Source organism: Poecilia reticulata, chromosome 12, assembly GCF_904066995.2.
Source record: "Poecilia reticulata chromosome 12, P_reticulata-male-v2, whole genome shotgun sequence".
Classification (NCBI taxonomy): Eukaryota; Metazoa; Chordata; class Actinopteri; order Cyprinodontiformes; family Poeciliidae; genus Poecilia; species Poecilia reticulata.
Genome location: NC_088841.1, coordinates 16614074 through 16625695, shown reverse-complemented (window position 1 = coordinate 16625695; position 11622 = coordinate 16614074). Strand labels below are relative to the sequence as shown.

Here is an 11622-nt window from a genome sequence, read left to right as displayed (position 1 = left end):
ATCCCCAATAAAGATAACAAGCTGGTATATTTTTATGTAACTGTTCCTTTATCACCTATCTTGCAAAACTGATATTCAGCTGTTAATTCATGATTGCTGAACATGTTGTGGCATGTGTGGAGTTTTTGAAAGGAATACAAACTCTATTACGGTGTTATTTACATAGATAAGAACTATTTGATTCTGATATGCCAGAGAAGGAAGTGGATTTCCTCTTTTGGACAGACCTGTGACAGTGTACAGTGCAGTTATTGCCAGTAGAGCCATAATGGCAACATAGATATTCAGCCCAAGAGACCTGCTGGATGAAAATGGCACCAGAGAAAATATCGGCCTGAAACAAACAGAAACAAGATTGTAGGTTAAGAAGTTTTTCCTTCTCTTCAAACTGAAGGTTTTTTTTGTGGCAGTCACATAATCTTACAGAGATCTGAGTGAAGGCGTACAAGAGGAGGGACAGCACAGAGTGATAGATGCGAATGCGCTTTCCTCCGAACCTCTTCTTCAGGTATTCGTGCATGGTGACCACCTAGACAAATATAATAATGATACTTTGCCTTTTCAATAACTGTGATAGTTAGTGAGATCTGGTTTTCTTCTTTACTCCTGCCTTGATGTAGATTGGCCCAAAGACCCATCCCAGAATTACAACATTAACAAGTGCCTGAAACACACAATACAAGTTTCCAACATTAATTTTAGCTTCTGCAAACCACATTGCTATGAGTTTATTTTTTATGCTAACACACTTAAGCAATTACTCACATTCCATTCAAATCCAGCAATATTGCTGGAACCCAGAAGCTGTATGCGACAGTTGAATTATGTTGTAAATGAAGTGTGTTTATAATACAGAAGAAGAATAAATCTTCCGGTTGAATGTGAAGGAAGCTCAACGTGTGTGTCTCGTCTTTCTCATACCACAGCATCACATGTTCAGGGAAGATCATTACCCTCAGCCATCCAAGGTTGCAGGGTAACACTAACAGCAAGCAAATAACGCTTTCTTGCTTCCACCATACTCTGCATCGATCTTCATCCTCACTGTGAATCCAGCTGCATAAAGCTGCCTTGTCACACTGGTGCAGCAACAAACCTCAGTCAAGTAATGAAGTCATGACTCCTGAGAAATTGAATACATATTGAGGAGGTGATCCAGCCATGTGATTCAGGGACACATCTGAAAGTTTGAGAACACCAACCCTTGAGGATTGGATTTGCAGATCCATGGCATACAAAATAAAAAAATCAAGAATCAAGTTAAGGTGAGTTTATTTGTGAAGCATATTTCAAAAATTAAACAATTAGGAGTGTTTTACATGATGGGAATATAAAACAGGAGTATGTAGCAGGTGCATAATGTAAAGAAAAGTTAATGATGTTTCAGTTAATGTTATTAATAGAAAAGTCAAAGGCAACTAAATAAATATAAACTCAAGTTTGTAAAGCTCACGTTTATTTCTTTGTTAAATGTATGAGCTTCTTCCAAATCTTTTCTGTAGATCGGGTGTTGAGAAGAACATTTTTCTGCAAATTTCAAGATAACTGGGAATGACATTTTCTAACCTCTTAACATGTTCATCTTTTGTCATAACACAGATCAGCACAACAGACAACCAACATGATCCTTTAAAATAATTTGTAGCTATACTAGAGGATTAGTTGTTGATAAATGCCTGGAAAAAGTGCAATTAAGGCAGTTGTGGATTGTCTTTGTTTCAACTGCATATGACCAAATATTGACATTTAACATTTTTATAAGGCTGTTATAACAGTTACGTTTTACATAATATAATGATTTTAAAAATTATTCATATATAATAAAACATTAACATTACAGATGGTGTCATTCGGTTAATCAGAGATTAAGTTATACAACCAAGACCACTATGTGAATATGAAAGTGAGAAAAAATACAAAGTGTTTAATTTATACTTTTTAATTTTTCTAGAGTGGAAATATCTCTTACCCTATTAGATTTAAACAAGTTCCCCACAGACAGTAATTTACTTTTCAGACCACTAGGTGGAAGCAAAGTAAGCGTTTTATTGCTGAGTATTTCCTAACCCTTTCTAACTGAATTATTTTTATTTCATAAACACATTTGACTGCATACAAAAGATGTGATTACATTTGTGGACTTTGAACAAATAAAATGACAAAACAGCTGGGATTTATTGAGGCAGCACAGGCATACTTCCTGAGCACATTTGCTATCATTTCGTTTGTCCTTCACTGGTTAAATATTACAGGGTTTTTTCAGATTTTTTTTTTTTTGTGTTATGCTGTTTGTATTTTATTAAACCTTCATGCAGTGTCCAGTGTTACATAATCCAATCATACGTAAACTTCAGAGTTCATGACAATAAAAAAGCATTTATATATTCATTGATAAACGTCTTGAGCACTTTTTAAAAATAATGACAAGTGTACACTGTGCATTTTTTCAATAAAATTTTTATCTTAGTGCAATATTGAAAAAAAATTATGTAAATGTGTTCTCTTAAGAAAATAAACAGGAGCCAACTTGTAGCTAATGATAATTTATGAGCTTTTCTCAAGTGCACTCCAACTCTTGAACAAAACAAAAACAACAAAAACAAATATTAAGATGCGCAGTCATCTGGGAATATCTACAAATTTACAATAATTTTATATAATGTATATATAGAGAACTGAGAAAGACTTTATGCTGGCCTCTAGGTGTCTTATGGAGATCAGGACCACACACACAGTGCCAGACTGGGTTGGTCCTTTTTTTTTTTTTTTTTTTTTAAGACTCCAAGCAGTGAGGGGTCACACTTGTCAGTCTCCTGTGAACGTTTACTTTAAGACCAATGTCCCAACATCCTTTGTGCAGATGATGTGGTACTGTTGGTGTCTACAAGCCATGGCCTTCATTGTGGACTAGAGTGGTGGTCAGTCGAGTGTTAGGCAGCCTCTCTTCTAAATCTAAGACTATTGTTTTCCACTGGACAGGGTGGACTGATTTTTTTTTAAGGTCAAGAAGCATCAACACACAATTTCAAACCCTTTGCGGTAGATAATCGGTACTGGTGCTCTCTTGGTTTAGACTCAAATCTCCCTCTGGTCTGTCTTGACAAAGAAAGGCTGAGTCTAAAAAGTTCTTGATTTGCCAGTTAGCCTAAATTTGAGCCTTTATGACCAACATGTATAAATCATGACAGAACAACACAAATTGGGTTCCTTAGATTGTCAAAGTCACCCTCTGAGATAAAAAGGACCTCTGTCTCCTCTGGACAATTGTTTGTCAAAAGTATGACAGCTGAAATTGTTTAAGCATCTGATCAAGCGTCTTCCTTGGAGGTCTTCCAAGCACGTCAAACAGGAGGGGATGGACGTTACAACAAATGTTTTAGTATTAAATCTATATCCTTTTAACAAGTTTTATGTGTGTGATATGACTTGATTCACTGGTTTACTGAAGATGACAAATATATTAAAAATGTACTTTTGTCTGGCATCAGTACTCACGATGCAGGCTGAAATATACAGAGTTCAGAGATTTGAAAGTACCTTAGGTTGTATCAGAGAGTTACAGGCTAATTGATAGTTTGGTCATATTTTATACCATGGTTACAGCTGTTAGTAAAACATAAATTATATTTAGGAGTATTTAATGCCGAGTCTGTCTAACCAAAGTATCCATGAAAGAACACAGCCACAGCCAGGAGAATGATGGCGTTTGCGTTAACAACGTTCCTCCAGAGAGGTTCTTCTGTTGTATCTGTGAGCTTCTTCTTCATCTCTGCCTCCTCCTCTTTAGTCATTTTTGGTGCTTTTGTCTTCTCCAATCCACAGAAGCACATTACTGCTTTCTTGCAGAATCCTGGCTCCTCCTCAGGTTCTGAAATAAAGGTAAAAGCGTTTTGTTTTTTTTCATCGGAAAAGAAAAAAATCAAAAAGAATAGACTATTTACATTTTTCAAACATGTCTAAACAAAATTCAAGAAATCCATTATTTCCAGAGTTTAAAAACCCTGCGATTTAAAAACCAACAATATTTTAAATATAAATCTAACTCATCATTACCTTCCATATTCTTTTCATCCTCCTCATAGTTAACCCAGTCATCCTGTTCAAGGTCGATTCTCTCCTCAGTGCTGTCCCTCAGACTCCAACACAGTCTATGCAACTGAAAAAATAAAAAATACATTATATGTAGAAATTTTATAACTGTATCCTCCATTTGTTTTTTGTTTTTGGTCAGATTGAATAATAAAAACGATAGAAATGTTGTGCGACATAAGCTAAGATATCAGTATCAACCACATAACAAAAACAAGACATTGTGAAGATGCTGCTTGATACAGATAGGACAAATCCTATGACAAGCCATTACTCCAAAAACAACATAACAATTCAAAGAAATATAATTTTGAATATTCTACGCTAGTGTGTAGAAATTATATAAATAACATGGCTATGGGAGTTATTTTTCAAGTCAGCAATCACCGATAGATCAAAACCGGCTTTATCTTGCGTCGGTCACTTACATGCTTATCGTCGATGGGTTTGGTTATGAGAGAGACTCCAATTATAACGATGCAGGTGATAGTAAACAGGATCAGCCCAAAGTACAGGTAGTGCACTCCACATATGATAGCAGGACAATCACTAGGGCTAGCACAGTTCCCTGTCCCAAAGGCAAACTCAGCGATCATCCTGGTCAGACCTACAATCAGACCAACGATGAGTCCATAAAAGGCCCCCTTACAAGAAAAATAGAGAAAAAAGAAAGTTAGGAGAGTCACACTTAGAAAATAAAAAATAAATAATACAGGCTTCTTTTTGAGGTTTGATGTGAACAAATAAATATTGCTGTTTGGGAATGATAAATTGTAGCTGCTCAGTGGATGTCCGTAAAATTAGGTTGATTTTATTTGCAACGACTATTGTTTGATTCAATATTCTGTTGAAAGGTAATGTGAGTATCAAACACACTTGGATCAAATAAACTGCTTGCTACCAGCCTATTGCATAGATGATTGAAAGTTGGTGAGGGAATTCAGACATTTTGGAGCAGAGATGCATCTAAAAGTTGCAGGATGGTAGCCCTTGGTGACTGGACTTGGGGACCCCTGGTTTAAATTATTGCACATATATTTACCATAATGGCATAGAATAGCATTTGTGCTCTGATTTAGCAAAATATTATAAGCTGGTTCCAACTAAGTCTCAAAATTCCCAAGGCAAAGCTTATTATCAACAATAACTTTTCTAAATCAGAAGTAAACTCACAGCCTCATTGACCCGCTTCCAAAAGATGGCGAGAAGGAAGACAGCAGAAATAGGTGGAGCTAGATAGCTGATGATTGACTGGATGTAGTCAAAGAGCTGACCACTCTGGGCTGACTGCACTACTGGGATCCAGGCTATGCTCACACCAATGAGGAACACAATAAACACCCTGCACAGTCGAGAACAAACACACACTTATCATACATGTCACAAATGCAAACAGTATTCAAATTAAACACAGACCAAAACAGTTTTACCTGCCAGCAATCATCAGTTCCCTCTCTGTGGCACGAGGACGGATTTTAGTATAGATGTCCATGGTGAAGAGAGTACTAGCACTGTTAAATATTGAAGTAAGGGAGCTCATTAGAGAGGCCAACATCACTGACAGCATCAAACCCCTCAGACCTGCAACAGAGTTAGTAAGTTATGCAAAAATAAAATTAAATGACAAAGTTAAAGTTTAAATTCACTCACCATTTGGCATGAGATCCATGACCAATTTGGGATAAGCAATGTTTGTGCATGCCACGCTAGAGCCACAGTTTTTCTGACATTCTTCTGGGTCCACACATGCCACCACTTCTGTATTAAGTTAAAATTAAAGAGACGTTAGTTAGGTATGTGTACCCTATGGAGGGCATTTCTGACAAGCAGGTTTGCGTTATTCCAAACAAGTTAAGAGACTTCAAAACCTCACAGACCTGGATAGAGGATCCTGCTTATCATCCCAGGAAAAACCATGAGAAACATGGGCAGCAGCTTCAGGTAGCCACACAAAATGCAACCTGCTTTCACATGAGAGAGATTCTTGGCTGAGAGGCAACGCTGGACAATCACCTAGAGAAAAAGATCCAGCTTTTGTTATAAGTGCAAAAGACTACAGGCGTCAAATGCATTTACAATAAACATCTATAGTGCTGAAAATGAAGCATCACATCCTATTTCAAATATCTTTGCTAAAGTCATGATCAAAACAATCAGTTCAAAGTAAAAATAGGATACAAACTTAAGCCAACTTTACATTATCAAATCAAATCAAGTTTGCAAAATATGTGTGGAGGATTCTCTTGACTATCAGCTGGCAACCTCTGACCAGCTCAGTAACGCTGTCTTAAAAAAGTAAGATAAAAAGAGTGTGAACAAATCAACTTTCAGATTTTATGGCCTTTTACAGTTTGTGGTATGTAGTAAAACCAGTTACTGAGTCGGAGGAAGTAAAACTTCCATACAGTCAAAGGTGGTGATCATTACCAACCTGATCAGTGCACCAGTACCAGATGGTCTGAACGGTGAGTCCAAATATCAGGGCAGGCCAGGGCAGGTCTCCATTTATTGGATCCCTGAAAAGGTGGAAGGCGTCTTCCCGAGGCTCGTAGCACTCTGCGCTGATGTTACCGGTGATTGAGGGAACTGACGTCATATACCTGTCCTTCATATTTTCATAGCCTCCCACTTTGTTGAAAGCTGAGGATTAGACTGAAGTTTATGCTTCAGTTTCTCAATAATATGACAATAAAACAAATGTAGGTACAAAGTAAAATTATAAATAATGATTTATTCATTACCAAAACCCATGAGAATGAAGGATCCAATAAGCATGATGATGGTTTGTAAAGTGTCTGTGTACATCACTGCAGCCAGTCCACCTGAAATAAAACATGTCGTTAGCGATCTGTAACATTTTTCAGAGTATGATTTGAGAGATTTAATTTTTATGGAGATGCTCTTTAACCGCTTGTCTTTTAAAAGATACAATCAGTTGCATTACATAGTGCAAATCGGCAACTGAGAACCATTTTAGTACTTACTGTGGTCTATTAGTGTCTCACAGACACCTTTAGAGAGATAAGCATAAACTAGACAGTTAAAGCAGGGGAGTTACTTTAACGTGACTTTATTTTTAGATCTATGCGGTACATGTGGCCTTGAGAAGACTTTCCCCTCCTTCATGTGCAATTTGCTTCGATAAGACTTCTTTGTTGGCTAAGTTCATGAGAAAAATGATGATCCATAAAAAGAAAATGAATTTCGTCCTGAGGATGCACCTGTGACGGTGTACAGTGCAGTAATCGCCAGTAGAGCGATAACAGCAACGTAGATGTTCAGTCCCAGAGCCTGCTGGATGAAAATGGCACCAGAGAACATGTCGGCCTGGAAGGAGACAGACACAACATTTGACTTTGATTGCATTTCATTGTTGAAAACAGGAAGGTTTTAGTCAGCAGTTACACAAACTTACAGAGATCTTAGTGAAAGCGTACAGCAAGAGGGAGAGCACGGAGAGATAAATACGAATGCGCTGTCCTCCGAACCTCTTCTTCAGATACTCGGGCATGGTGATCACCTAGATGCACAGATAGCGATGATACTTTTTTTTTTAATTGCCAAAGTTTGGTAATCGTTGTACATAGTTATTGTAAATAGAAATACACTCACATGCCAACTTATTAGGTATGCATCTTGTAGATACAACAGATATATAGAGATTCTAGATATAGGAAGGTGTCTAGAATACCTTCTTTGAACACACAAGGTGTCAGTCTTTGAAGCACCTGAGCTACAACAACAGATGAACACCCTGAGCGCCACTGCTGTTTGCTAACAACTAAAAATTGAGGCTGCATTTTACACTCGGACACCAATATAGGAAAATAATACTTTGGTAAGTTCTCCCTTGTTTGACTAATCTTGCATGAACATTCAGATAGTATGGATCCCTTATGACTTCTATGGGACTAGGTGTGGAGAATATTTTCTTGATAGACTATTGGTCCCCTTAAAAACCAAAGTCTCTCTGAGTATTGTGACTTTTTGACTACAATATAACCGTCTTCTGAAGGCTTCTTCCAGCAGGATACTGCAAAATGTTACAAAGCTCAAATGAAGCTCAGCTGGTTTCAGATTCACATAAATGCAACATGCAGCAACTGCATGATGCAACTATATCACTTTAGAACAACATCAAGGAGGAATACTTCAGACATCGTTTTTGATCTATGCCAAAACAAAAATCATTTTGAAGGCACACGTTGCTCTGACCCATAATTATCAAGGCGTCCCAAACAAAGTGTTCACAGCTTACCCCTGCTTTGATGTAGATTGGTACAAACACCCATCCGAGAATGACCATAAGAACGAGAGCCTGCAACACACAAACACAAAAAGCATTGAATAAATTAGGACAAGATTATTTACTTTACTTTTTTTTCAAATCAAAATTTATATTGATCTGTAAACTTTAAGGTCCCATCTGAGGGGGAACTTCTGTGCTTGTGTTATTGACACAGGATTACTCACGTTCCACTCAAATCCACAAATGGCAATGCCTGCGGCAGCAGCGGTACCAGCGATCCCTACAAAGTGGACGCTGCCAATGTTGCTGGCAAAGAGCGATGCCCCGATCTGTGGAGAACATCGAGCAATGAGTGTCAAAGAAAAAATACATTGAAAAAAGATATGCTGAAGGGAAAATGTGAGATAAATTGGAGAGAAAAATGTACACTGCTCAAAAAAAATAAAGGGAACACTTTAACATTTAAGTGAACACTGAAGTGTTCCCTTTATTTTTTTGAGCAGTATATTATACTTCTACAAAATAAACATGTATTTTTAATGCACACAACTCAAAAATAACTTTTTTAGAATTAGATGCTGCATGTTATCAATGTGCGCAGTGGTAAAACACAGTTTTCTGTACCGACTTTATGTATCATAAAGAAATAATTCTAACAGTTTGGTGAGAATAGAAGCAGATGGACAGATTTTAAAAGCACTTTTCTCATTGCAGCAGTTAAAAGTAGGTTTGATGATGCTTGCTTTATGAGAACGTCGCAATCTGATTGACAAAGAAAATTCTTCTTCTTCAGTACAGTTCATGCTGTTTGCATAGAAAAAGAAAAAGTAGGGTTCATCCAGCGTTTCCCTTTACTCCGTTTGAAAAAAAGATATATATCAACATTTACTTTAATATTTAATATTTCTCGTTGGCAATAGACTGCAAATTGCCAACGAGAAGATATTCCTGTTTTGTATTAGACTTAACTTTACAAGGACATGGATTCATTTAGTTTCCTGACTCTGCACAATCAATCTGACTGGGATCTTATCCAGTGAGAATAAACAGAGTGGTTTAGGTTGTTCTGTTCATCTCAGGCTGCAGATCATTAAATAAACAACCCAGTAAGGATCAGATAATTACTAACTATACTATTGGTAGGCACAATAAAAAAAAGCACTTTGTCTGTGCAGATCTAATTTTAATCTTATCATGTGTTAAGATACTCACCGGCCACCACACCATACTCCTCCCTGCGAGGAAGAAGCCACCCACAGTGGATCGATTGGTACGGACCATAGCCTGCAGCGAGAAAGCAGAATATCTTAGGCAATCCATAAATCTGAACAAAAGATGCCCTAGCTCTAGTTAAAATCAAATTGCTTCACTCAACGTGAAGGCATGTAAAAATTCTCTGATCTGACAAACACTTTTACTGTATCGGGATGCTAAGTTGGATTCTGAATTTGCAAAACATTCGTCCACTGCTTTTATGTTTTATCTGCATAGCGAATCTCTCTAAGATAGATAAAGTAAGTCTGATATGTAACACTCATTAATGTAGTTAAGGTGTAGACAAGAAGTAGTGTAAAGGTTTATTTGAACATAAAACTGTAGAAAAGCTAAAAAAAAAAAAAGATAACAAAAACCCAACCATGAATAATTTGTAACACTCACCCATACTCCCACAGCCAGGACAACCACGAAGTAAACAACAATAACGGAGATGTCTGCTGCATTATTGAGAGCCGATGAAGGCGATTGATTTTCCGTGTTTCTTACAATGCGGGAAAATCCAAAATAATCCCAAGACATTTTGCTCAGAGTGGGTGTGCAGCGAAGGAGTGCTACTGGAGTCTGTCCTCAGTGACTGCAACACGTGCACAACACTTACCTTTATATCTTTTGTGTTTGTGTGTGTGACAGAAAGAGGGAGGGATAATTGATAATGGCTTCATGTGTGTGTTCTGTTCTGCAGAAAGAATGAATGTCATCTAAAAGCGAAGCTCCAGTTTTTCATCGTTTTGCTGTTGAGTCTTTCATAAGTTTGTTTGGTGCAGTTTTAATACAAATGTTGGGAAAATACATAAAACATGACATATTCTATGTATTTAGTTGGGATGAAATTCATAACAAGGTAACAACTTTTAATGCTTTTGTGTGTTTTTATTGTTATCTATCAAACAGATTAATTGATTAAACAGATTTGCATAATGCTCCACTTTCTGATTTTTCTATAAAAATCATTGCCCCACTAAACATAATACAAAATTGAGATGCAAGAATGCTGACCCGGTGCAAGTAAGAACTTTCTTTTCTTTAAATTGATTTTTTAGTATTTTTATTTATTTGCTAGTTATAATACAAACTATTGATTTGATTACCTTACAAACTGTCTTGAGAGAAAAGTAATCTGTTCCTACATGTGGTTAAAGCTAAAACAGATGCTGAGGCATCATTAATTAATTACGACTCTCCTTTGTAGTAGTCTGTCTGAGCACCTGAGGGCAGCTTAGAGCGCTGATGTTTCTGAAAGCAAACTAGAAACCAAAGCATTGAAGCATGTTTTCTTCTTTTTTATCGATTGATTTTTCTGCAGCTCAGGAATTCAAGTTTTTGTTTTAGGCTAACTCTCTATAAAATTTTAACTCTGTTTATGTGTCCTTTGATAATTATATTTTCAAATTGTTTCGGGTGCCTTTAATATTATTCAACTTTTAAAAAAAGATTTTGTAGCATTTGTAGCCTTTATTTACAAGTAGCTTGACAGGAAGCAGTGCAGAGACAGAGGAGGTGGTCATGCCATTACGGGCTCAGGTCAGGAATCAAACCCAGGTCAACTGGATTAGGAACGATAGCCTCTGTATGAGGTGATCCACCACTCAGACAGTTTTTAAAAATGTATTTTTATTATTTTGTTATTTTGATGTGCCTCGTGGTTAAGAATTTTCTATTGTTTTAGGTAATTTCACATTTAATCTGTTACTGTTTCGCCATTCACAACTGAGATTCAATATGTTCAGATTGTATATGACCTTTTATATACTAGTTGACTTATGGTTATTATTCTATTTCATTTTTGTGTCTGTTTTGTTATTGCTTCCCTTTTGTATACAGGAAACAATAACAAAACTTTACAGTTTTGTTATTTTGTTATTACAGTTTTGTTATTTTGTTACTTTACAATAACAAAACTTTACCAGCTTTACAGGTGTGTTACACCTGTAAAGCTCTCTGTGTTGTTGATTGTATAAAATGTTTTCTATGAATTAAATTAATCTGTTGATTGATGATAAGTATTA

At 36.6% G+C, this 11622-nt stretch overlaps 1 protein-coding gene across 1 annotated transcript; it reads right to left on the bottom strand.

The window, feature by feature from the left end:
* Positions 1-808: 808 nt before the first annotated feature.
* On the bottom strand, positions 809-10177 carry LOC103473670 (sodium/glucose cotransporter 1-like). The gene is made up of 15 exons (XM_008424075.3): positions 9998-10177; positions 9551-9622; positions 8563-8667; positions 8348-8407; positions 7505-7609; positions 7311-7416; positions 6831-6911; positions 6521-6729; positions 5967-6102; positions 5740-5847; positions 5520-5670; positions 5263-5431; positions 4518-4733; positions 4054-4156; positions 809-3868 (listed from the first exon to the last, which is right to left on the bottom strand). Exons 1-15 carry the CDS (start codon positions 10133-10135, stop codon positions 3654-3656), a joined length of 1974 nt encoding a protein of 657 aa, XP_008422297.2. The 5' UTR covers positions 10136-10177; the 3' UTR covers positions 809-3653.
* Positions 10178-11622: the final 1445 nt, after the last annotated feature.

Excerpts from the sequence above, each read along its gene's own strand:
- LOC103473670 (XM_008424075.3), bottom strand. The coding sequence starts at position 10,135 with ATGTCTTGGGATTATTTTGGATTTTCCCGCATTGTAAGAAACACGGAA. Across the intron at positions 9,623-9,997 it reads TCCTGGCTGTGGGAGTATGG|GCTATGGTCCGTACCAATCG; the intron begins GTGAGTGTTACA and ends TTCTCGCTGCAG. Across the intron at positions 5,671-5,739 it reads CATGGATCTCATGCCAAATG|GTCTGAGGGGTTTGATGCTG; the intron begins GTGAGTGAATTT and ends ACTCTGTTGCAG.